Below are 26979 nucleotides of genomic sequence, written 5' to 3'. Positions count from 1 at the left end.
CAAGTTATAGAGAAACACTTAAAGTTTTTTTTTATTACGGTTTAAAAATAGTATCATCAAGGTGGCCTCTGTTCTGGTCAATGCAATGAGATAGTCGAGTTTTGAAGTTTCTTTCCGCGTTTACCAGCATATCAACGGGTATGTTGTCGATAGCAGCTTGAATATTGTTCTTCACTTGAGCCAGGGTCTTTGGATGTTAGAGATTTCAGACAGCCCAACAAAAAGAAATCACACAAAGCTAAATCAAGTGAGCGTGCTGGCGACTGACGATCTCTCTGTAAGGGGATAAGGCATCCAGGGAAATATTCTCCAAAAAACCATGGTCCAATGATGCCTATTCTGGACAATGCATACCAAACAGTCATACATTCTGTATGGAGAGGCTGCTCATGAAATTCTCGGGGATTCGTGCCACTCCATTATCGCATGTTTTGTTTAATGCATGCTGCAACTGGAAAGACGAAAATGAGCCTCATCACTAAAGAACTCAAAAGCATCATGAGGCATATTGTTAAGAAAGGCTTTGCATGCATTTTGTCGTGAAAGAAAATTGCATGGATTAAGTTTTTGCCCCACTGCCAATTTATACGGATGAAAATGCAGTACTTTGAAAAATACGACTCCATGGCAAATACGCGCTCCTCTCTCGTTCACTGCATGATTAGTACTAAACCTACATGATATAAAACGATAGATACTGCTCTTTTCAATGAGCGCCACCCCACACTTCTCGGAATAAATGTCACTAGATGGCGCCCATTTCAAATAAGGAAGTTCCCCTGCCGCACCCTGTATTACACCGCAAAAAACATAGTTAAAGATTAAAAAACACAGAGATGAAATTTAAATACTTTACGATTTATTGATTATAAGAGCAAATAAATTATCAAAAAATGCAAGTTTTAAACATCATATTCTGAGCATCTTACTATCTTGCAGCACTACAGTTGCAAGCACAGGAAATCGAAATTAAATTAATGTGAAAATACTTCAGAAATTCTGAACAAAACACTTCAAAGTAATCAGAGAAAAAGAATACTTTAGAATTTGAAAAATTAAATGCATGTTCACATTCATTCAATTAAGATTATTAACACTGTCAAATAATAACAAGATTCAATACAGCTGCTCTAACATCATATAACTTTCCTTTAATGCTGCTGCTCTGCCTTCTTTACAAATGTCATTTTCATTTTCTTGCTAATTACATTTTATTTTTTCATACAGGCAGATTTGCTTGCTTATATGTTTATATTGTTAAAAAAAATTCAAAAATATCTGTTCAGTATATATGGGAGTAATGTGTCTATTACACACAAATCTGCACACATATCTACCAATTTAGTCTCATTATTTTGCTACAGCTCAAGAAAATTTTTAAATTAAAGAAATCAATAATTTGCAAGTTACAGAATTCACATAAAAGGAAACGAGGCACTAACAATGTAATTCAGCAGCTCAAATCTGCCCAGTACTGTTTTCCTGTGACATTTTTTTTAATCATAAGTATTAATAAAATGCCTACTTTAAAGCTAAATTTTTTCCACAATGCTTTGATGAAAAAGGATGAGACTCATTGTTCTATAACACCTTGACGTTTATCCTAAAACTTAAGAATCCCTCGATTTTTTTATGCATGACAGAAAGTCAACTATAGGTAACCAATACAGTATACAAAACATTTATTTTCTTTAATACTAGTGACACTTTATTGCATGTAATATCAATTAAACTTTATTATACTTATGTATGTTACACAACTGCATCAGCATTACCTACAGGAAGTTCTTGGAAAATATTACTTGCAGATGTCAGGTTATAATTATATTGAAATCTTTTACACATAAGTAGCTCAATGTAATTGGGAAAAACAAAGCAAAATAACATGAAACTGGCAACTTTTAAAAGGTACAAGAAATTATGAAATCTATTGCAGTAATTCCCAAAGTGTAGGCCACAAGAGACTTTTCAGGGGATAGTGAAAGAACCAAAGTAGTCTTTCAATGACTTTAAATACTATTTACCTGTAATTATGAATTAATTTATAATTATTAATTAATTGTTGATAGAAATGTATGCCTCATTTTATTTCATTGTTACTCTGACTCTGGAAATCTCTTTTTTCTTTAATACTTGCGACAATTTATTACATGTAATATCAATTGAACTTTATTATACTTATGCATGTTACATAACTACATTAGCGTTACCTTCAGTTAAGTTCTCTCTCTGCTTAAATACTCGCAGATGTCAAGTTATCATTATATTGAAATCTCCTACACATAAATAGCTCAATTAGAAGTAATACCCTCAGTAACGTAATTAGGAAAAACGAAGCAAAATACCATGAAACTGGCTACTTTTAAAAGGTGCAAGAAATTATGAAATCTATTGTAGTAATTCCCAAAGTAAGGGCCACAAGAGAGTTTTCAGGAGATAGTGAAAGAACCAAAGTATTCTTTCAATGAGTATATATACTATTTACCTGTAATTACAAATTAATTTATAATTATCAATTAAGTGTTGATAGAAATATATGTTTCATTTTATTTCATTGTTACTCAGTCACTTTTTCTGGAAATCTCCCCCCCTTTTTTTAGAATATATATGGGATGTGATAAGTCATAATTATATGTATGTGGGTTGTAAAGCTAAAATGTTTAAGGAACACTGATCAAATAAATTTCCTTTGGTTGTGAAACAGGAATTTTTTTATTCTGCCCTACTGCAATTATCAAATATAAAAAAGAGCAGTACTTTTTTTAAAAAAAGAAAATAATTACAATAGCAGATACGATAAAAAAAGGAGAAATAGATGTGGAGATTCTCATGTAAACTAATTACAGTACTTACTTTATGTAACTTAATTACAATATGCATTTAAATATAAGACAAGAGACTCCAATTTTTTTGTATTTTCTGTACACAGAGAAAGTTTGAGCAATGTATTTGCATATTGGCAGCTGGCTGAGTGATGACTATAAATTATCATTCAAGAACACAAATAACTCTTGTTCCAGAGGCATAGTTAAGGTTTTCAGCGCTCGGGGACACCTAAAGATTTTGTACCCCATTCTGTGTTCCAAGAATGGAAAGTATTTCATTCTGAAATGTGTATCATCAATTTGGCACTCCCTGAATGCTGCACCCAAGGATTGGATATTCCTCCTTTCCCCACCCTAGCTATGCTGCTGTATTGTTCCTTAGGTTAGAAATTCCTTGTCATTTAGTAACTGCTTCTTCTTATACGAACAGAACAATCAGAATAGAAAAAGTAAATTAATTAAAATTTCATTATGAAATCAGGATACTTAAATATTGCAAGAAGCTATGTTTTAGAACTTGCATTTACAAATATACTTAACATTTTTGCTGTAGAGTTCCCGATTCTAATGCTTTTCTAATGAATAATAAAAATTTTATTCTTGTTTTTGGAAGATTTAATATTAATATATTCAAAATGCATTTATGTGACACTACTTATAATTGCCTTGATCCACTAGTGGTTGTAGATTTACTGGCACATAACCTAAAGGATTATATGCACCAAACGCATGTTAAACATGTTAGAACAACAACTTAATAGTTTAAAAACAAGTTTAAAAAAATGCAACTTAAAAAAAAAAAAAAAAGTTAATGAGTAAAATAATAAATATTGAGATGAACTACTACATAAAAATCATTTTGATGAACTACATGGATAAAAATCAAAGACACGAGACAAATTAAAATACACAGTTCACACACTCACAACTACACAATTGCAAAATTAAATGATAAAGTTTCATTTCTTACATGTACTGGAAAAAAAAAAAAAAAAAAAAAATTACTATTAACTGCTTTACTGATTAAACAATCAGTAAGTCACACTCATTAAAATGCTTCAAATGCAGTCTGTTAAAATACCAGACAGAACACTGTCACAATTAGGACACACTGGCTCACTCTCTGCTTTAATTATGAGCAATTCGGAAGTGGCTGATTCTTAAATGAGCTTTGATCCATTGAGTGATTTTGGAAATTAATGCCATTGCTGCTATTTGAACTGTTCATTTGGAAGGTCTTAACTGAAAATGCAGCATTACTCTCATTGATTCATACAAATGATTTAGAGTTACATGCATAATAGTGTATTTTTATACATGAAGGAAAACTATGTATCATCAAATGTCCAAAGTTCACAAACATTCAAATTTCAAAAGGAAATATAATAATAATTTTTTTTTAAATTTTTAATTACAGTTTTTTTCATTTTTTGCACACAATCCTTCAACTTACAACCTTTTCCAGACAAGCACACATGCATTTCCTATGATTGTCTCTTCCAGCCAAGTGTCCCACCCGTGCACTGCTTACAGAACAGGCTAATACTTATGTGCATTTTAAGCCAAATAATTTTTTAAAAACTACTAGCTGGTGTCTTGTGTTCATTACTTTTCAGCTGAACATAGTTTTAGAATTCTAATGTTCAGTCTGATTATGATGTCAGCTATTGCGAGGAAGAAGGGAAAGCTTAATATAAACAAACAGAGCTTGTCTTCCTAACCCACATATAAACATTTGTGTTTCTGATTATCCTTCCAAATCTTTTTTTTTTTTTTTTTTTTTTTAGCTACTATGTAGGGCCTTTAAGGGTTACTGTGAGAGGTTCTGTTACACTTCGAGTTGCTTTTGGATATATTTCCTGTACTTCCCTTTTTATTTCAGAAAGCCTAGTTTCCAGTTTACTGTGGAGAGAAAACATAACAGAGGAAGCATATATTCGCATGGTAAATGAGTGAATTAGTGACATGGATAAGTTTGATGATGCATTTTCTAAAGACTTAGAAAGTGATATTTCTAGTGATTCTGATACGGACATTTCATCAACTGAGTGCTTGCCTTCCACTTCTCATAAACGATTTTGTTAGTTCTACTTGTAAATGGTATTTATTATATTTTTTATTAATTTTAAATTTATTAATGTAACTTGTCAATTAAACTTTGGAATAATTTGAACAGCCCTTCCAAAAATTATTTTTCGAAGTAATAATTTTTTTAATGCATTTTCATCTTAAGTTAAAGGGAAAAGATTATTGAATTTAATTTTAATGTACATGACAGCTCAAGCAATAATATAAAATGGTACCAAAATTTATTATAGATTATTGCTTCTAATGTTGAATACATTAGAACTTAAATTACTTTTTTTTAAAATAAAGTTAGGCTCAGTGACCCAAAACCTCCATCCTGTGTGATCCGCTCAACTCCCCTCCATCTTAGAGGAATGTCTTAAACATAAGACATGCCATCTCAAAAGGGTTAGTGATTTCAAAATGAACAGCATGTCAAATACTATCAAAGTGGACTTCCTAAATAGCCTCTTATGATTCAAAATAATAATTTAAAAAACTATTCAACAGTGAATTTCTGGGATACATTTTTGAGGATAATAAAAATATTAAATATGCCACTTAAATATATAACTTGGAGATATTTGGAACTTTTACATTATTTTCTTTACTCAAAACCAAAAATTCAGTTTATTACGATTTTCTAGCTTTCTACATTAGTACAAAAAATATTGAACAGAACCTTTAAATTTTCCATGGCATGCACAAATTCTTCACCAGTAATATTATCTGTCTTTGCTGATACCCATTTGTGTAACTCGGACAGGAAGCCAATCACATGAGGAGAACCAGGGAAATGCTAGGAAACATACAAAGAATACAGTTTCATATAATACAAGCAAGTTGTTTAATCACTTTTTTAATTAAAAAAATTAGATCCACATACATATAATTTTTCAGATAAATAACTAATTACAGCAACAAAAATTAAAATTCTATCTGCTTTTAATTTCTATCACTGAAGGCTAACTAAAAAGAAACTTTTTGTAGTTACGATATAAATGGAAAATTATGAACATTTCTAAACAGATAGCCTATTCTACCATATAAATGGCCATGTATTTGATAAAAATGCTTAGAATACAGAAATTAAAAATTTTGATTAAATTTTACTTAAAACTGGTGTGTTATACAGAAAATAAATATTGTATTTATATAAATAAAGTGAAATGTTCAGAAAAAAGTTACAAGTTGTAGACACATTAGGTATTTTTGGAAGCAGGCAAGATGAAGAAAAATGAGCAATCGCCGGACCTCTGGAATACCGGCCCCAGCATGCAGAACCACTACACCACGAAGCACGCTAGGCGGGAGAAATACCTTATATACTCCCCCTTTAAAAGGCGACTGGGTTTTTTTGTTTAGGGGACCCAATTGCCAAATCCTGGGTGAGGAGAAGCATCATCCAAACCCTTTTTAGTTTGGGCGCCACTGTAGAGACATTAGGATTTTTTGGAAGCAAGAGAGATAAAAAATGAGCATTTGCCTTCGCCGAGAATTGAACCACGGTCCTCTGAAATACCGGCCCAGCATGCAGAACCACTACACAATGAAGGCGGGAGAAAAACCTTATAAAGTACAAGAAAGAAAACTACTGAACATAAAACCACTACAGTCAAAAGTCATTAATCCGGATTCGTCGGGACTTAGGCAATTCCAGATTATCGATCATCAGTTTAAATCTGGTAAGATGGCATGCAGAAATTACAAAATTAAAAATATGAAACCGTAATTTATGAAATAAAGAACAATTATGATCTAAAGGGTATCAAAATTTACAAAAAGAAAAAGCTTAATATTTATTTGTTTACTTTATTAAACATTTCCTTCAATGTAAGTTGCTTCGTTTCATGTGATAATACTTTTTCTTTAATTCTATTAAACAGACATAATTTCTTGTTTAGTTACAAAGTTCCGCTGTTCAAGTCCTATAATTGCTGTGTTGGGAATACCGACTAATTTGTCAATCGAAATGTTTTCATTTTCCATAACCTCTGGGTCACTTTCTTCACTATCGGAAGCGAATTATAATGACGAGGAACTTGATTTAAATCATATCAAAGACAGAGTACATCGAGATGAAATACTACACTTAGTAAGGAATTATAAGCCAAATAAAATAAAAACATCTGCCCTGAAGATAAGGATAGTGCTGACAGATCAACTTCCAATCCGCGGTGTGAAATTGATAAACAGATTTCGGATTTCAAAACATACTTTCGCTTTGTAGATACAAATTACATATTAGTAAATATATATCGGAAATTCTATTTGACATAATCGAAAGTTCAAGCTTACTTTTATGAAATTGCTCTAACAGTCTGCAAAAAATAATAAGCCGGATCCAATTTGAAGATTAAGGAACAACGCAATCTGCAACATTAACTGAATTAGATAATTTTAGCTTAGCGTATAACTCCGTTACACATTAAACGCACATGCGCACAAACATATTTGCAGCTGTAAAGGTCTTACGTGCTCTCGTAAATGCCTGTGCGCATGCGTCGAGTTGACGCATGCACAGAAAGTTTGTAGCTTTGAGGTCCGGATTATAGATCATTCCAGATTATGGGTGTCCGAATTAACAACTTTTGACTGTATTACATATGCTATATCTTCGTGGAACAACACATTGATAAAAACCTTTCTCAGAACCCCTATTTTAACAAAATCTACGTAGCTAGGTTTACCCTCTTCACTTGGTAAACACACTACTCAGCTTGGTAAAAAATAATTTATTATTATTATTATTATTATTATTATTATTATTTCTTTTTTTTCTGTGTTGTTTTGCTCATTTTACTCTTTTACTTGGTCTTTTTGACATTTTAAACTTGTTTCTTATTATAGAAGATAATAGAAAGATAGTGCCCCTTAAGTTTATCACTTTGAAATCAACACTGGCGATTCTGAAAATGTCCAAAGATGTATATTTATCAGCCCAATGGTTGTTAGCCCAAAAGGGCAAAACTGCATTTTGTGTTGAATCACTTTAAATGTTCAAATCACTTTTCAAATTGTTGTCACCAAATATTGCCTGCATTATATTTAAAAAACTAAACAATGAAGAATCTCCATGAATATACGTATGCTTCTTGCACTGTGAAAAATCAATGGTACTAGATTCATCACATTTTGAATAACATAGTCCTCCACTCAAACATGGGTGCCTGAAAGCCTAAATTTGGAATCTTGAATTTGTTTTAGTGTTTATTTCATATATTAACGAATTTTTGATTAAAAAACTCAATAACTTCAAGGAGAGCAGTGGCAATATTGTAGTCTATCGCAAATTCTAAAGATACGCTGTTCTTAAATATTTTTAGTACAATTTTAGCCTAAATGCTCTTAAAAATGTGTATGTGTTTATAAATTCAAAAAACAACAATTTGGGCATAATTTTTTTTTATTTATTTAATTATGGCAAAGAACTGGAGGGCTATCTGCCTAAGGAGAGGGCCTTTGAATAAGCCATACAAAAAAATTAGTGAGAGTTATTAAGGCTGTTCAAGAATCATGTACCTATTATGAAAATGAGAATTAAAAGAGAATTATATAATTAATTTTAATACTGTAATGCTTTAGCATCCGTGTTCTATACTACTTTATGCATTATTTACTTTAAGAATAGAATAATGCCCATTTAACAGATAAAAACTTTGGTTACAGCAATCAGTTACACTAGTAATGGCTAAATTCTGCTTGTATGAAGACAAATTTAAAATGTACACTGGATCTATATAAGTCTGCTTATCAGACATTACATATGTGTATACAGTCAAAAGTCTTTAATCTGGACTCGTCGGGATTTCGGCGATTCCGGATTATCAGTTTTTCCAGATTATAGATCATCAATTTAAATCTGGTAAGATGGCATGCAGAAATTATAAAATTAAAAATATGAAACTGTAATTTATGAAATAAAGAGCAATTATAATCTAAAGGGTATCAAAATTTACAAAAAAAAAAAAAAAAAAAAAAAAAAAAAAAAAAAAAAAAAAGCTTAATATTTATTTGTTTACTTTATTAAACATTTCTTTCAACGCGCGCATGCATAAAGCATACATTACGCATAGTCGAAATTAGAAAATTGCAACCACAAAACTATTTGATGTGTATTCGTGATATTTATAATGACGAGGAATTTGATTTAAATCATATCAAAGACAGAGTACATCGAGATGAAATACTACATTTAGTAAGCAATTATAAGCCGAATAAAATAAAAACATCTGCCCTGAAGATAAGGATAGTGCTGACAAATCAACTTCCAGTTCATTGCACGCTGTGATGTCCCCCCCCTCAGAGCAGCGTGAAATTGATAAACAGATTTTGGAATGGTCAGAAAAATAAAGGATATGCCTTTATCCATTTTTTGCAGCAATTCCACTTTTTGTTTGATGGACATCAAAACATGCTTTTGCTTTGTAGATAGATCCTTTGGCAGCTCCAGAATCGGAAATTCTATTTGACATAATCGAAAGTTCAAGCTTACTTTTATAAAATTGCTCCAACACTCTGCAAAAAATAATAAGCCGGATCCAATTCGAAGATTGGAACAACGCAATCTGCAACATTAACTGAAATAGATAATTAGATAATTTTATAGCTTAGCTTATACTGTACATTATGCATTAAACGCGCATGCGTAATCATATTATGCACATGTGCACACGCTTATGCGCATGCGTAAAATGCTTATGCGCATGCGTGAATGCATTATGCACTGACGCATGCGCAGAAAGTTTGTAGCTTTGAGGTCCGGATTATAGATAATTCCGAATCATGGGTGTCCGGATTAATGACTTTTGACTGTATCTAGTACTTTCTGATATCAGCACTCCTAAGTGTCCGGCTCACTGGCAATCTTGTGAATTGGGAACACCCTTCCTTGGCTAACTTCTCGGCTTATAAATACTGTTCTGTCTGGAAATAATAATTAAAAAATAACTTCTATGACAAAAATAAAAGATCCATATATTTATATCCTCATAGTCATTCATAAGTTATGTTTATACTATGTAAATCATATGTATGATATTATTGTGTATTGTTCCAAAAACAAAAAGTATGTGCTTACATTTTTCATTTACTACATAAAATAATAGCATACAAATTTTATGTGTATTCTCATCATTACATAAGCAATACTTTCTATTTTTATGCAACTCTGTTATTTACAATGCCGCAGATTATGCGATAAACAATTTAACTAAGTAATTCATAATAAAGTCACAGATATATAAACAGAATTAAAAAAATTATTTACCTTAAATTTAATAAAAAAATTATTATATAACAATGATAATATTTCTACATGGTATGCTACAGATCAGCATGAAATATAAGAAACTTGGTGAACTTTTAGTGACGAAAATTTTGTAAACAAATCTAAAAATACAAAAATGTCATAAAATGCTGCCTACTCTGAAATTTTCACAATTATAATTTTAATCAATATACAAACATTTTTAAAATGACTTTGACAGTTATATTATAAAATTACAGCATACAAATATAGTTCCCCACCCCCACACACACACACATTTTTTCGATAAAATAGGCTTTCATTTCTATCACCCATGACCTCAAACTACAGCCATTGCCATATTGGAAATTACCCATGAGACTCAAAAAGCAGAACTTTCAACTGATTGGTTGATCTCTATGCAGAACACAGCTGCAAACAAAACATTTTTGGCAAAGTTGCAAAATGTTCCATGTAGTAGGGACATCACTTTCTTGGTGAGATGGAACATTGATTTCAGTGGCGCTGATTTTTTCAGAACCCTTCCGTTTAAACCAATGATGCCAGAATCTCGTTTCTTGGAAATGTCCCACCTAGCATTAATAGATGTGATAACCCCTTAAGTGTAAAAATAGCTGAAAATTAATCCAGTCTTCTCGAGCAATTCAACTAAGCACAGTGTTTATATAAACAATGAAAAAATACATAAAAAACAAATTTAGGAAAATAGAACTTACATCTTTCAATACTGAAAGGTAAGATTTGAGCACAGAGAATTTCTCCTCAGTTATATACTTGACAACACCTATTTCTTGAGTTAATGAGTAATATATTGCATTTTCAAGGTCAGTCATATGTACAGAATTCACAGTGGATCTGAAATATATAACAAAAATACTAAATAAATAATCTAAATTAAGTTCTTAAACTTTTCCATATGTTACAAATTTATTTAAAATCTAAAAACAATTTGTTTGACTTTTAGTAAGCTTTGATTAATTTTCTGATGACAGAAAGAAAAATACTGCAAATTTTATAAATCAAAATATAAAAAACAAATTAATAATTAGCATATTTTTTAAACAAGTGCACTAAACCATTACTAGTATTTCTGATATAATAAATATAATTTATGTGTTTTTGCTCAACCTGAAACTCAGAAGTATGCATCCCAGTCATTATTACATACAGCTGCTAAAGAAAGGGAAAAAAATGAAAGTTCCAAATGCTTCCTCTATGTGTAGAGATAAGAAATTTCTGTTGATGAACTCAAGCTTCTGACCATCAGGATATACAACCTGATTCATTACAAGTGTAAAAATTTGACTACTACTTCACAAAAGGCGCTGAAATTAATGAAGTTCTGAGAACACAAGAAACAACGGTAAACTTTAAATTTTTATTCCTTACATTTTATGTTACTTTTGCAGATTGCATTGAAGACTAGAGAAGAATCATTAAAACTGACTGACAAGGAGATGAAAAATATCAGAGACAATGGAGTAGCAGTGTACAATTATTTTTTAAATGGATGATGCAATTATATTTGCTCTAACTGGAAGAGAAACATGCCAAAAAAAATTAATTTAGGTCAAAAAGTAGCCTTAGATTTAGGTATATTCTGAATAAAACTTCATCAATCTTAATCAGAACCTGATAAAAATTAAATCTTCAAAAACATATCCATGCATAAAAGCATACATATTTTTACAAAGATCAGTTTTTAACTTGGAGAAGTAAATTCCACTCCAAACTTTTATGCCAGCTTATCACAATGTACACAGGACTTATGTGTGTTATACTCAGAGTACAAACAAAAATTTAATTTGATGCACACAGCATAACTAGTTAAAGTACACAACCAGTAAACAAAAACCAAAAAGATCAGTAAAATAAAACTTAACCTTTATACCACAACACTCTTATGAATGTTTCTATTGTGGTAAATACTAGTCAATCTGCATAAAAATTTCAGCAGCTTTATAATGAGGTACTGTAACACAGTAATTTCCAAAATTTCAATAAAGGATTTGAAATTGCATACAGTCATAACTTTAATAATACTATTTAAAAGTACCTAACGTTTCTGTTCTACTTTCTAAAACAAGAAAAGGACAGAACAGTATATTAAAAATTACATACTCTTTTTTTCCAATGATATTTGCCAATTATATTGACTCAGATAAACTAAACTTTTTGACATGGTCATAAAATTAACAAATAGACAGCATTTAACACACACACATATATAGATATGCAAATAAAATACAATTACAGAGACAACTGTAAAAAGAAGCAACATATAAGGGGCAGTCAAAAAGTTCTCGGAATTTCATTGTAACTCTTTATTATCACAATATAGGTAGATATTTACTGCCTTTAAAGTAGGCTCCTTCAAAACACACACATTTGCTCTACTGCTCCTGCAATTGCTCGAAGCAACAATGAAAGTTCTGCTGTGGTAACTTCCAAAGTTCAGCTGTTGCATTAGTTTTGACGTCTTCTACAGTATCAAAATGCTTATTTTTGAGGGCCATTTCGATCTTAAAGAAGAACCAGAAAATTAGTGGTACTGAATCCAGTGAATTAGGAGGCTGGTGGAGGACTGGAATATTCTTTTCTGTGAGCCATGTCTGAACAGCAATGAATGTAACGAAAGGAGCATTGTCATGACGCAGTGACCACTCTTTTTGCCATTTGGCAGGATGTTTTCTTCAGATTACCTCCCTCAGTCATTTCAAAACCTGAACGTAAAAAGGGCCATTAATAATTTGTCCAGCTGGTACAAATCCATGGTATACGATACCTTTATTGTCGAAAAATGCAGTGAACATCACTTTTGTTTTAGATTTGGCATAACATGATTTCTTTGGTCGAGAAGAGGATGTTGTGTGCCATTCTGATGACTGCATCTTAGTCTCGGGTCATAAGTGTACATCCAGGTCTCATCACCAGCAACAATTGTCTCAAAAAACATTGAGTCCTCTCTGCTTTTTTCATTGCACAGTTTCCATCTGAACCAGGTTCAACAGCCACAAGACAAACTTTGCACTGACATGTTTCATCTTCAAACCATCTTACAGAATTGCGCGAATGAATCTGTGGGAAATAGCCACTTCTTGTGCCAACTTGTTGATGGTCATTCTTCAGTCTAATCTGATTAACTGCCTCATTTCCTCAACCTTCCTTCATTTCTTCACTTCAACCTTCTTCCTTTGTGAGCTTTTTGATTGCCTATTGTAAGTTATTTTAAAGTACATGATCCTGAAACAAATGCTTACTTACTCCACTTTTATAGCATATTAAGATAGCAGGCAGATAACATATTAAGTTTTTTTATGAGTTTTACTAAAAATATAAAACACAACATCTACTTACACTTGAGCATGGGAATTCTTTTTAGGGTTGAACACCTGAAGGCCAGGTTTATTTCTTGCACGTCCCACAATACTTTCAAAGATTTGATCTCGAATATAAGTTGAATTAAAATCATCAGAAAATCTATAACAACATAAATCATACTAAAATTCATTCCTTCTTACAACACTGCACAATAGTGCAAAAAGTATACCAAAAAATACTTGGATTCCCCCCCCCCCCAGATTTACTATCTTGCACCTCGATTTTAAGAAGTTAGATATTTAAAAAAAAATTATCAATGTTATAAAACGATAAAAAAGAGATAAATACTATAATATTAGTTCAAATATAGACTAGATATTATTAGTACTAAATAAAACTTGAACAAAGTGCAGCTTTTCTATGATCAAGCAACTAACATAATTATTACTTAAAAAGTACAATTTTCTACTAAAACATAGCAACAATTAAGTTTATTTTAACACTGAAAATTCAATTTTCATGTTAAAACAAAACAGATGTAGAATTTTCAAAACATTTTACTTTTCTTTGGAGCAAGTTACTGATAATGTAATAAATTTTGAAGGGGGGGATCTCTTCCCTCATTTGTTTTTAGACTGTAAAAACATTATAAATAACTTGCTCCAAAGATGGAAGATAATGTTTAGATATCAATAACTTGCAGACAATGTTTGTTTAATCAATTATAAATACACTGCCCTCTAAAAGTTAAGGAACAGCATGTTTTACAAAGCTCACCATTACAAAAACATCAGTAACATTTAAATTCACAATTTATATGCATGATAGCAATGAAGTTTGTGAAAATATATGCAAAAACAATAGCTACACACTTTTATTTTATAGAAATGAACACTTATATAGGAGTTGGAGAAAAAATGCAAAAATTATAAGTTTTGTTCAGGAGTGATGATCTTCAATTGTTATGAGCAATTTCGTTGACAATATCCAGGAGAGTCTATCAATGTCCAGGAGAAGTCGGCTGCCCAATTCGTTGAGGTGGCAGGCAATCGAATGGATGGAAAGGGGGATGTCACAAGCTGATGCTACTAAATATCTCAATGCCTGTCGTAGTGTGGTCCACTGACTATGGAATCAGTTTTGGTCTGAGGATTCTTTGTCTAGAAGACATGCACTAGGAAGACCAAACGTTACAACACCTGTGGGAGACCGTTATATTTAACTCTTTTGGTCAGAAGGAGAAGCAACATTACTGTGCCTCGGCTCATAGTAGATGATTTAGTGGCAACAGGAACACAAATCTCAGCTACTACAGTGTGCAGAAGCCTGCACAATACAGGTCTGTACCAGTTGTTTGTGTCCCCTTGACACAAGGACACAGAGGTGCCTGTTTACGAGGGTTGGAACTTTAATAGTGGCAACTATTTATTTACAAGGAATACAAAAGTGATTCATGTCACCATGTTTTACAGTCCTTCAATATAGTCGCCAGCATTGTGTACAACCCGTTTCCAACGATGTGGAAGTCGCAGAATACCTGTAGCAGCGCCTGTTTTGTTGATAGTTTGATGGACCAGTCTACTGCCGCAAGAATCTCAGGAACAGTTTGGAAGCGAGTGCCATGAAGTGGTTCCTTCATCTTAGGAATTAAGTCATAGTCACAAGGGCTTAGATCTGGGGAGTATGGTGGATGGTAAAAAACTTCCCAGCCCCATCGCTTGAACAAATCAGTCACAGCTTGCGCTGCATGCGGCCGAGCATTGTCATGCAAAATGAGAGGAGCGTTCTTCAGAAAGTGTTGCAGTTTTTTTTCTCAAAGCTGGTTGGAGATTGTGCTCCAAAAATGAGCAGTAATACTGCGCAGTGAGGGTCTGCTGTAGGAGAATGTTATGCGTTAGGATGACACCATCACAGTCGTACACAAGAATCACCATAACTTTCACATTGCTGGGGTTCTGACGAAATTTCGAACGTCGTGGTGACCCGTGATGAGGCCATTCGTTTGATTGGCGTTTCAGTTCTGGCTGGTACAATCGGGCCTCATTCAGCGTAATGAAACGGTGTAAAAAAGCATCTCCTTCGCGCTCATAGCGCTCCAGGTGGGTTCGGGCAGCATCATATCGTAGCCATTTCTGCATTTCCGTCAATTTTCTCATGGACAGGCATTTCTTCAGAATGTGCAGCACAGTCGTATGCGCTAATCCTGTTTGTCCGGCCAGCTGACGAATCGTTTGGCGGCGATCACTGTCCATCAGTGCGGCATCAGCTTGCACGTCTGCATCGCTGACACTTGGACGACCTGGCCGCAGCATGTCTGCCACGTTTTAGCATCCTTCATTGAATGCTTTCACCCATCTTGCTACTGCTCTGTAAGGCAATGCAGTTTACCCGCAAGCCCCTTGAAGCCCTTGATGACACTGTCGTGCTGTACAACCTCTGGCACATTCAATTTTTATCCAACATCGTTGTTCTTGTTTTGAAAACATCCTGACTACACTTACTTTAGACCGCGAGCTAATACAAGGATCCGTTCTTCGCGTCACTCCGCATGTGCGTGACGTAGGCAGGACGAGTCTTTTTGCTGAGAGGTAAGGTAGGTATGTAGTTCACATGTGGTATACGCGATATTCTTTGGTTTTGTTGCGTAGCGTTTTTTTTAGCTGTGTTGCCACTATTAAAGTTCCAACCCTCATGCTGGGCAAGAGAACACATCTCCTGGTATAGCCAAGAATGAGCATCTGTTCTCTTCACAGACGAGTCCAGATTCATATTGGACAGTGATTCAGTTCTTCAGCTGATCTGAAGGGAATAATGCATCAATCCCACATAGTGGAAAGATACAGTCACAGGGGTGGTAGAATAATGGTTTTGACTGGAATCTCTCTCTCAGTGGTTACACTGACCTACATGTGTTCCATGGAGGAACTTTGACCGCTGTGAGGTATCGAAATGAGATCCTTGATCTGCTCACACACCACTATTATTGGTCCTGGATTTCTTCTGATGGATGACAATGAGCAACCACACAGAGTTCGGGTTGTTGAATAATATCTTGAAAGTCATGGTATGGAGTAGATGGAATGCCCAGCTCAATCTCCACACCTGCATCCAATACAGCATCTTCAAGACTACTTTGGGAGACAAATTGCAACTTTAAGTCCTCCTCGAAGGTCCTTAGAGTGGTTTAAAGAAGGATTACTTTGTGTTTGGTCTTTTCTTCCCATTTCACTGACAAACAACTTAATTGACAGCATTTAATGCTGCCACCAATATATTGCAGCTAGAGGTAGATACATTCCTTATTAAAACCCTTTTTTGTAATGTTACCACCACATTTTCTGGGTGACTTCTCTGCCAAGAGTGCAATATTTTGTTGTAATTCATGTTTGTGTTGAACTTTAGTAACATTCTATGTCGCATTGTTAAAGAACTGTTTAATGAACATATCCTCTAAATTTCTTGTTTCTATGTTGCTTCATTCTCAAATTAGACACAAAAAACATGCTGTTGCTTAACTTTTGCAGAGCAGTGTATAAAGGCTATCCGCCTAATGGAATGAATGCCTACAGGAGGACTTCACAGGAAAAACTGGCCTGTGTTCATGTTACATATATGATAAAGGTTACTGATAAGCAAATCCTTTCTCAAAATGAAAGATAAATTTTTATTACTATATTGTTATCAAATCATATCTACAAACACGATAAAAAGTAGAACTATTGCATATATAACATGACAGCATTTATACAAAGAAACTTTAGGAATATTAACATTTTAAGAAATATTTAGAAAATTAATTTATAACTAGAAACAGCATGCCCTGAAATAAATTGTTTTTAAGATATTGAAACAGAGATTACAGGGGTTCAAAACTGGCAGGCCGCAGGCCACACATAATCTGCAAAAAAAGTTCAATTATATATTTGCTGCAAATATGGTGTTCCAAAGATTTTAAAACTTTAGTTATTTAAAGTTTGAGTTCATATTACTTTCACTGCCATTAAAAACAAATGTGAACAACACAACAGAAAATCTACAAAGGTAGTTAATTAATTTATAGTGCAAGATAAATCTTATTCAAAGATTTCTTTGAACTACAAAGTTCAACCAACTTGGCTTTGAATTACAGTTTTACCAACAAATATCTCCAGCAAGTACCAAACTTTAGATTTCAGATGGAAAATAGAAATTTGCACTTTTTTATTGATTATGTCACATTTCCATAAATATTTAATAAGCAAAATTTTAAATTTTGTTAATTATTTTCTCATTCATTTTGAAGGGGGGGTAATCTCTTCCCTCATTTGTTTTTACACTGTGCATTCAATCTGCATGCAATTTGAGTTTGACAACACTGACATTGCCAATACCATGCTGCATCATCTGATTACTTAATATAAATGTGATTTTTGAAAATAAACTGAAAGTATAACTTAGGCACATATATAAGTTTACTATCATAATGCATATAAGTGCTAGCTATCCTAATAGAAATGCTGTCATAAATCATACAAAAAAGCCAAAAAAACTGAATTCTTTTACATAACACATGAGGTAAGCCATGAAGTCAACTGAATATAGCATGAATTTCAAGCAGCCTTATCCATGTGGCCCCTAATGATCTAAATGTTGGCTGCCTGCCTTTATTATGTAAATTAAAAAATACTATATACTTAATTTCATGTAAGTAAATTCTATCTCTTATAAATAGAACCAAAAAATCTTTAAATAAATAGGACAATATAATTTTTCTAACCAGTTTTTTTTTTTTTTTTTTTTTTTTACTTATTTTTATAACAAATAATACAAAAGTTTCAAGCTTCAAATACTTCAAATAAAACATTTTTTAAAGAATTATTACCGGTGTACTAATTCTTCTTTTCCATCTCTGTACAACTTTAAGACAACTGGTAATGATGAATTTTCAATTTTTGTATCTAAATCCTTCAAGAGAGCAGTATTTGTTGTCAATACTCTTCGAACTGACACACTTCTTTGAAATGACAAATCTAAAATCACCTATATCATAAAAAATAAAAATTCATTCTCATACAGATATATCATTATAGAGCATTTCTGCATACAATATTTGCATTCTTAAATATATTGAACATGAAATTTACTAGATAAATATAGATAACTGTGATGGGAAATTGATACGAATCTTTTTATACACACAGTAGAATGCTTCCTAACTTTATGCATATAATGAATTTCTCTATGGACTATATACCAGATATACTGACTGAATAGTGAAATATTTGAGTCAAATTAATGCACAATAGTAGGGTCATATGTTAACTAAGTGGCTGCAACTCCACTTTTCAGAATACATCAATGGTTTGCTACCATTCACTAATGATAATCCCAGCTTTAAATGAGAAAATGATTATATACAGGCCATAAATAACTGAGTGTAGATTGCCAAGGTTCACACATATTGCAAAATCGGCAATGTTATATAAATTAAAATCAAGTGCAATGTTGGACCCTTCATACCCAGGGATAAAACTTAAGAAACAAACTGCCTTTTTGGCTGCAGCAGCTAACACCCACATATATGCTATTATTGACTGCCTATCATCCTGCACCACGTCTTGTGATGTCAGTTTCATAAAAAATTACAGACTAGGGATACACTGACATGAATCTCAATTTCAGTTACACCAGACAGATGATAAAGGCATGGAATCTTTCTATTAAGTTGGCTCAGTTCAAGAAAGCTAAGTGTCTGTGCTTGAAAGGAAACTTTCTGTAGGAATGTGTGCAATTTATTAGTTTATCTAGACAGAACTGCAAATGTTGCCAGCTACAATAATTCTGGCTGTGTGTCAATCTGTGTCAACCATCTGCGTCAATTTATGATCACTGTGCAACCGACACTCCATGCTGCAACCATTCACACAGTTTGATAAATATTCATCAAGTTTTTCAGATACTATAGTGCAAGGTTCCTGAATTTAAATCCAAGATAAGCTATGCAGTTGTGATGAATGGTACAGCAAATAATAATTCCAGCAATCCTCCAGTATTTGTTGGAATTGGTATCACTGCTTGTTATAGTTGTTCTCAGAAATTTCGGATAAGGCAACTGGGCTGGTGCTAGGTATTTTGCTGTACAATGCAAGCGCTGTGGCTTCTTAATTCTGTTATCCAGTTGCCTATCCAAATTTCAAAAATTCTGCGCCTGGTGGGGTTATACTTATTGAATCGGCTCTGGCACCAGCCCTGGATGAACCTATTAGCTATTTGGCAATAATGCTTTACGTTTTGTATAGTAAGTATAATAGTTTTAAAATATGATGCATTCTAGAGGAGAAAAATGCTACAGCAGTAATTTATTCAAAAATTAAGAACATAACACCTGAGAGAAACTTTTTAATGAGTTTTGAATAACTCTTTAATGAAAAAAAAAAAAAAAAAAAAAAGATATACTGTAAGGAAAAATAGCAAAAGTATGATTGAATAATTACTTATTATTGATTGTGGCTAAAGACATGTCACCAGTTCTATTTAGAACATTATTATATTGTTATTTCTATGGATGACTTGTCAAACATTTCATAAACAATAGTAAATACAGTAAAACGTCCTTAAGACTAAAAGTCATCAATCTACTATTTTAAGAAGTAATACGACATTTTTTTTCATTACAGAGATAATAATAATAATTTGAAAAATTCTACAAAAAAGACTTTAAAAATTATACAATTTTTTTTTTTTTTCCTGGGAATGAAATGAGGAAAGAATTAATTATCACTATGCTCTCATAAAACTGAGATAACCAAGTTATTCAAGAGCAATTAAATCACATTTACTTTCATATTTGTATTAGAATGAAAACATATGTTTACAGATATGGTAGTGGCCCACCAGCGGCCGAGCGGTAAAAGTCGCTGAACACTGGTAGTTCGGTCCGAGGTTCGAATTCCGCGAACGGACTGGCTGCATGGGAGTTTTTGTGGTTTTCCCCATGTGTAACATGCATACGAGCCAGTTTCCCTTAGAAAGTCCTCCACGAAGGCATCCCTCCCCTTAGGCAGATAGCCCTAGTGTGCTTTGCCATAATTAAATACACCAACACCAGATATGGTAGTATACCTTCTTTTCAAACAATGCATTTAAAATGTTTTTAAAAATCACAAATAATTTTATAATTTTCTATAAGCAATTAGAATAATATCAGATTTTTTTACAAAAATACACAATTTAAAAAAATCAGCAATATCAGATTTAAACCTAAACAGTATTGACAGTTATTAACTTAGCTTCAAATATTTTCTCTCAAAATAATAACCCCTACCACGTTTTAAAAAATAAATTCTACTAATCAATCCAAATTTCTTACAGTTCTATACAGTTGGCATCACTTAATGTGATCATATTTGCCCATGGCTATTTGATAACATTAATCAAATGATAGCACTAAATGACGAGAAAAAATGTTCTTCAAAATAGCAATGGAATTTAATTTAATATAAAAATAACAAGAAACATATAAATATGTAATTTCATGGCATTTTAACTTAAAAAATGCAAAGGTTTATATATGAACTGTTCATAAATGCAGTTCTAATGCAATTCATTTATAAACTGTTAATAACATTTCTGGAAATAATTTACCAATGCTGTATCCCTAATCTTAGTATTTGAAAGGCATCCTTCATTAGAACAGAATATGCCAATGTAAAATTAAGCAAAAAAATGGTCTTAGTTTGGCAAAGATGATTTCATAGAATTTTTTGTTAAGGAAAAGAAAACTGGCAGAATATTTTCTGTTTCTAAAGAAGAAAGACTTGTATCTCAATGATCTCAAAAGTAACAGAGTCAATCAAAATCTATGTCTAATTAAGGTTGCTTTTATGCCTAGTTTTAAATGGTTGGATGAAATCAAAAACATACTGTTTGGCAAATTAGGCAACACTTCTTCATCAGTAGGTAATTTTGATACTCAATTTTGAATTTATTTGGTGAATTTATCTTTTATTTGGTAACTTTTGTTTAAAAAAAAATACTCTAGTTTAATGAAATTAACCAAATTGTTGGTACTTTGAAGATATGAACCAAATTACAACAAATAAACAAAATAAACAATATATTTTCCACATTTTTGTATATAAATAGTGAGGGTTTGGCAAATAACAATATCCAAATGGTAACATTAGCTGTGATCACATTAAGCAGTCAGTATCTACTCTATTAAACAGAATGATCATTAAAAATTTAATCATCTGAAATAAATAAAATAACACAACTAGAAAGAATCAGTAATGGAAAAAAAATACTGATCTTTATAAAAATATGTTTTATAAGTATATATTTACCTTTCGTCCAATAAAAGAATCAGGAGACTCAATAAAGAGCAAAACAGATTCCTCATTATCAGCCATAGATTTTGTAATTCTTCTCACAGTACTAACACTAAAAAAGAGAAAGAGGGGGGAAAATATTAAAACATTGTTTGTCAAGCCCTTGTGATTTTCCTAGATTATCAAAAATGTCCTGTTATTTGTAAACGAAATTACCACAATTTTATATTTCTTATTGATAACATATTTACAGTGGCATGTCTTTCAGATGTCTTCTCAAACCTAAATGAAGTAAATCTGTCTATATGTCTGTCTCTGTCTATAATGTAATTCTTTGACTTTCTTAATTTCTATGAGAAATTAAAGGGCTTTGGCAGGAAATAAAAAAATGGCAGGAAATTAGTGGCTTAGTTGTATAAAGCAGAGAAAATTTTCACCATTTCTAACTTCACCATTTAATTTTTGTTACCAGAAAATATCATAGTCATTGGAAAAGTATACTTACATATTATGGCAACCATCTTAGTAGAGGTTACCAAATTTTCCTACCAAAGTGTGCCAAGCTCGGCAAACATGCTTATAACACACCTTCAGCCAAGCAGTGTCGCCATTTTCATATGTGTTAATTAGAAGTTCTAATGGTTTTTATGGGCAAATTATAATATTTTCTGCCTTTGACTCAATTTTAAAATATCGTTTGTTCAATTTGTATATGTATTACTCAGACTTCAGCTTACCAGCATACAACTAAAGGCAGAAGAGCTATGCAACAATCGGCAGGCTTATCCATGTCATCAATGTGAGTACCGATATTTAATTAATTTCTAGTCTAGTCAATAAGATAAAGATTATCCAAACTTTAATAGCCTTGAATTATTCAAAAAATGTTAACTTTTAGACTATTAAACTTAATCTGATAAATATCAATATAACAGTAAATGAATTTTGATTAACTATATTTTAAAAATACACATTTACTATAGCAATGTATGCTAAAATATTACATTTTAAAGGGGACATGAGTAAGGTGTTTCACAAAACATTCTAATTTGTAAAAGCAGTCCCCACTTGAAAAAAAAAAAAAAAGTCTGAGAAAAGCTGCTTTAATATACATTTTAAAATTCTAATTACCATATTTGACGGCATATAAGATGCACTTTTTTTGCTAAATTTGGTCTCAAAAAAGTTACCTGTGTCATACGTGAAGGACACAGGTTAACTTTCAATACTGAATGCTATTTTTAGCCCAGATAACGGTCTAGACACTCATAACTTTTTCTACATCTGCCATAATTATTTTGCGCGTGCACGTGAAATATCTGTTGCCATAAAGCAGCAAAGCTCGAAGCTGATGTCGTAGTTCAAACATGTTCAATGGTCACATTACATCTATGGAGCCTTTCCTTCTTTACATAGACTTTCTTTGACTCAGCCAACACACGTGTCGGTATCGGTGCTATTCTGTATAAACGTGTTCGTATCGGTGCTTAAAACTATTTGTTTAAAAAAAATACCCTGGAAAATATGACTACAGGAAACAAGAGATTAAGCTATACAATTCAGTATAAAGTAGGAGTGTTAAATTATGCCAAAGTGCATGGAAACAGAGCAGCAGCAAGACATTTTGGTCCACCACCTACCGAAAAAATGATACGTACTTGGCAACTGCAGCAAGATCAACTGAAGACTGCTAAAAAACAAAAACATAACCTTCGATGCCCAGCTCGATCTTGGCCTGAACTTGAAAATGCTGTCAAAATGTGGGTGATAGATAAGAGGAAATCTGGGTAAGAGTTTCAACCAAAATGATAATCAATGAGGCCAAAGGATTTGCAGAAAAACATGGGAATCAGAACTTTTCAGGGTCTGAGGGCTGGTGCTACAGGTTCATGAAAAGGCAAGGCTTATCAATGCGCACAAAAACAACTATTGCACAGAAAATGCCAGCAGATTATGAAGAAAAAATACTAGCATTTCATAAGTTTGTTATAAATGCATGCAAGAAAACTTCTTTCGAGCTCGGTCAGATAGGAAATATGGATTAAATTCCACTCACATTTGATGTACCATCCAACAAGACTGTGAGTATTAAAGGGTCTAAATCAATAACCATAAAAACCACAGGTCATGAAAAAACTTGATATACGGTAGTTCTAACATGTTGTGCTGATGGCACAAAACTACCGCCGTTTTTCATATTCAAATAATAATAAAAAAAAAAAAAAAAAAAAAAAAAACCTCATCATAAGAAAAACTTCCAACAGGTGTAATTGTTCATGTTCATTCGAAAGGCTGGATGGACGAAGCTGGAATGAAACTGTGGTTACAGACCATATGGGCCAGGCGACCGGCTGGACTCTTAAGAAAACCCTCTCTTTTGGTTTTGGATAAGTTTAGGGCCTATAGAACTGAAACCATAAAGAATAAAGCGAGAAAATTAAAAACCCAGATAGCTGTCATTCCTGGTGGACTGACTAGCCAATTGCAGCCTTTAGATGTATCGGTGAATAAGCCATTTAAGGAAAAAGTGCGAGAACGATGGAACAAGTGGATAGGAGAGTCATCTCACACCCTTACACCCTTCAGGTAGAATGAAGCGGCCCTCTATTTCACAAGTGTGCGAGTATGTAAAAAGATCTTGGGAGGACGTAAAGGCTGAAGTAATTGTTAAGTCCTTTAAGAAGTGCGGAATCAGTAATGCTCTTGACGGAACAGAAGACGACCATTATTCGAAGATGGTGATATTGGCGATGACGGAAACAGTAGTGATGACGATATTCTCGTTTTCGATGATGATGATAGTGAAAAGGATTTTTATGGTTTTGAAAGTGATTAAAGTCTAATTTCATGATAGGCAACGTTTTCCTAGAATCTGTGTTTTTTGTTGTTTCTGCTTTATTTTGTATTATGTTTGATTGCTTGCCGTTCATTTATTTATTCATTATTGAAATTTACATATCATGTTCAAAATAGCTTGCCATTTGTTAATTTTCCTAAATAAAAATATGTTTGGTAATTGCATTCAATGATTGTTTATTTGGCTTTTACGAAACGTGAGAACTAAAAGAAACCACATTTTAAGTTATTGTGCTATCGCACAAACTATTGAAACTTTTTTCCCTTGTGCGTGGCCTTCTAAATAAGGGTGCGTCTTACATGCCGTCAAATACAGTAGATGTAATTAATTTTAGACATGAATATTTATGTACAAATTTCTGCCTGTTGTCATATACATGTTCCTCACTTCAGATTCATGAAATTTGGTTTTCAGATTATTTTATTTCATTATTAGTAAAGAATAAATTGGAAGAATGAAGAAAATTATTTTTATAATGAAAAACAGTAACCTTTTAACTCATTTAAGTATTTATGTAAATATTACATTATATTATGCGTGATCAACTGAAACTCATTCACTAATCATAACTGCAGTATAGTGAGATGAGAGGAATGAGTAATTATAGTGGTATATTATGACATGGATTCAATCATGTACAGCATATAAATAATGTGAAATGACTTTTGTCTTTGCAGAAACAACCATTGAAAAATGTTATTATGCATGCACAATCCATTTAAATATGAGCATCATACTATCATACTGCTCCTCTGTTCTGAAGGATATCAACTAACTGAAGAGTTTCACTGGGTAAAGGAAGTGTATAACAATGCAAGTGCTTTGAAAATAATAAACGTTGAGTTCCAGGGTTTTTAACATTCATGACAACACATAGCTATTAAAACTCAATGACTCTTGGATGGTTTTGGATGGGAGTTATATGGTCATCCACCATACAGTTTGGACCTTACTCCTAGCAACTTCCACTTGTTTCTACACATGAACACCTAGCTTCCAACTCAGCGTTTTGAAACACAGCACACTGAGAAACTACGTGCAGGCATTGGTGTATGGTTGAACTCTCAGGCAGCAACATTCTATGACGATGGAATTAACAAGCTCGTTTACCATTATGACAAGTGTCTTAATTTATATAGAGATTATGCAGATAAATAGCTGAATAATGCATCTTTCAAATTTAAGTAATAAAAAATTTTTACTTATTTAAAAAAAATTATAAAATAATATATAAAATAATATTATAAAAAAATATAAAAAAATTATACACATAGACTACTCAGAAAGTAACTTTATAATTTTTACTTTCTGAATAGTCTATGTGTATTTTGTATTTCTAATTTCACATAACAATATGTCTTCAAATTTAAAATAAATAGTTACAGCAATACTACAGCACAAATTTTCATATTTTAACCATTTTAAACTTTGGATCCATATGAATAATCATTTCAATGACTACCTCCTTTTCTGTTAATTCGTAAACATAATGAAAAAATTGCTTTAAAATATAAAATACACGGAAAAAATTTAAAACTGTTCTTGTGATATTTTATGCTTGAATCACTAATTATATGATAGAGATATGATTCAAAATAAATTTAATGAACACCAATTTCAAAATACTGAAAGAGCATAAGAATGGCAGCAATTTAAATTTTTCTCAAAATACCAAATACAAATATTAAAAAATAAAATAATATTCATTAAATTCTGAAAATAACATATTGCACTTCAGTACTAATTATCACATAAAGGTGCTTACATATTATCCCAATGAACGTGAAACAATGCAATGCAGGGCGAATTATGGATATGCATGTCATAAAAATGCACCTATAAAATCTGAACTTTCATTTGATATAATCAAGAATGATTCTCAAAAAGCCCCCATTTTTTTATGAACAAAGCTATAAATTAACTGCTACAGCTGTATTTTTCCTTGCATTTTGAAACAAAAGATTAAAAATTGGAACTTGCCTTCTACAGAACAGCAAGAAGTGGATTTTTTTCAAAGTTATGGCTTTCTATCATCAAACACATGCGTATTGTTACCAAATGTACAGGTGGGGTAAAATGGCTTCCTCGCAAAGCAGTTTCAGGGTTACCATAAAATGGCAAGGGAAGGCAGAATTGCTCCATTTGGTGAGAAATCGCCCATTTAGCGACATTTGGCAACAAAATTGGCGATATACCATGGACGGTTGGAGAACCTTCCGGAATGAATTCTTACCGGTTTAGCCCAGAATGTTCTTGAACACAAGCCGAAAGCTATATAAACCCTGCTGGCCCGCAGTTGGTTAGCGTGTGCCTCGTCTAGCAAGCTGATAG

At 32.5% G+C, this 26979-nt stretch overlaps 1 protein-coding gene across 2 annotated transcripts in view; it reads right to left on the bottom strand.

Annotated features, from left to right (window-relative positions):
* Positions 1–26979, bottom strand: part of LOC118197219 (sulfhydryl oxidase 1-like) — a 92346-nt gene that overhangs the window by 23978 nt on the left and 41389 nt on the right. For both annotated transcript variants that reach the window (XM_085817453.1, XM_085817450.1), the window contains exons 4-8: positions 21807–21903; positions 18344–18501; positions 13519–13641; positions 10878–11016; positions 5575–5691 (exon numbers count right to left, since the gene is read on the bottom strand). In XM_085817453.1, the coding sequence (XP_085673579.1) occupies positions 5575–5691; positions 10878–11016; positions 13519–13641; positions 18344–18501; positions 21807–21903 (634 nt within the window). The remainder of the gene's footprint in view (positions 1–5574; positions 5692–10877; positions 11017–13518; positions 13642–18343; positions 18502–21806; positions 21904–26979) is intronic.

The sequence above is a fragment of the Stegodyphus dumicola genome, chromosome 1 (genome assembly GCF_044657685.1).
Source record: "Stegodyphus dumicola isolate Sdum_Otavi_A_Nest chromosome 1, ASM4465768v1".
In the NCBI taxonomy this organism is placed as follows: Eukaryota; Metazoa; Arthropoda; class Arachnida; order Araneae; family Eresidae; genus Stegodyphus; species Stegodyphus dumicola.
The sequence above is the reverse complement of the archived record's forward strand: the minus strand, read 5'-3'. Positions and strand labels throughout refer to the sequence as shown.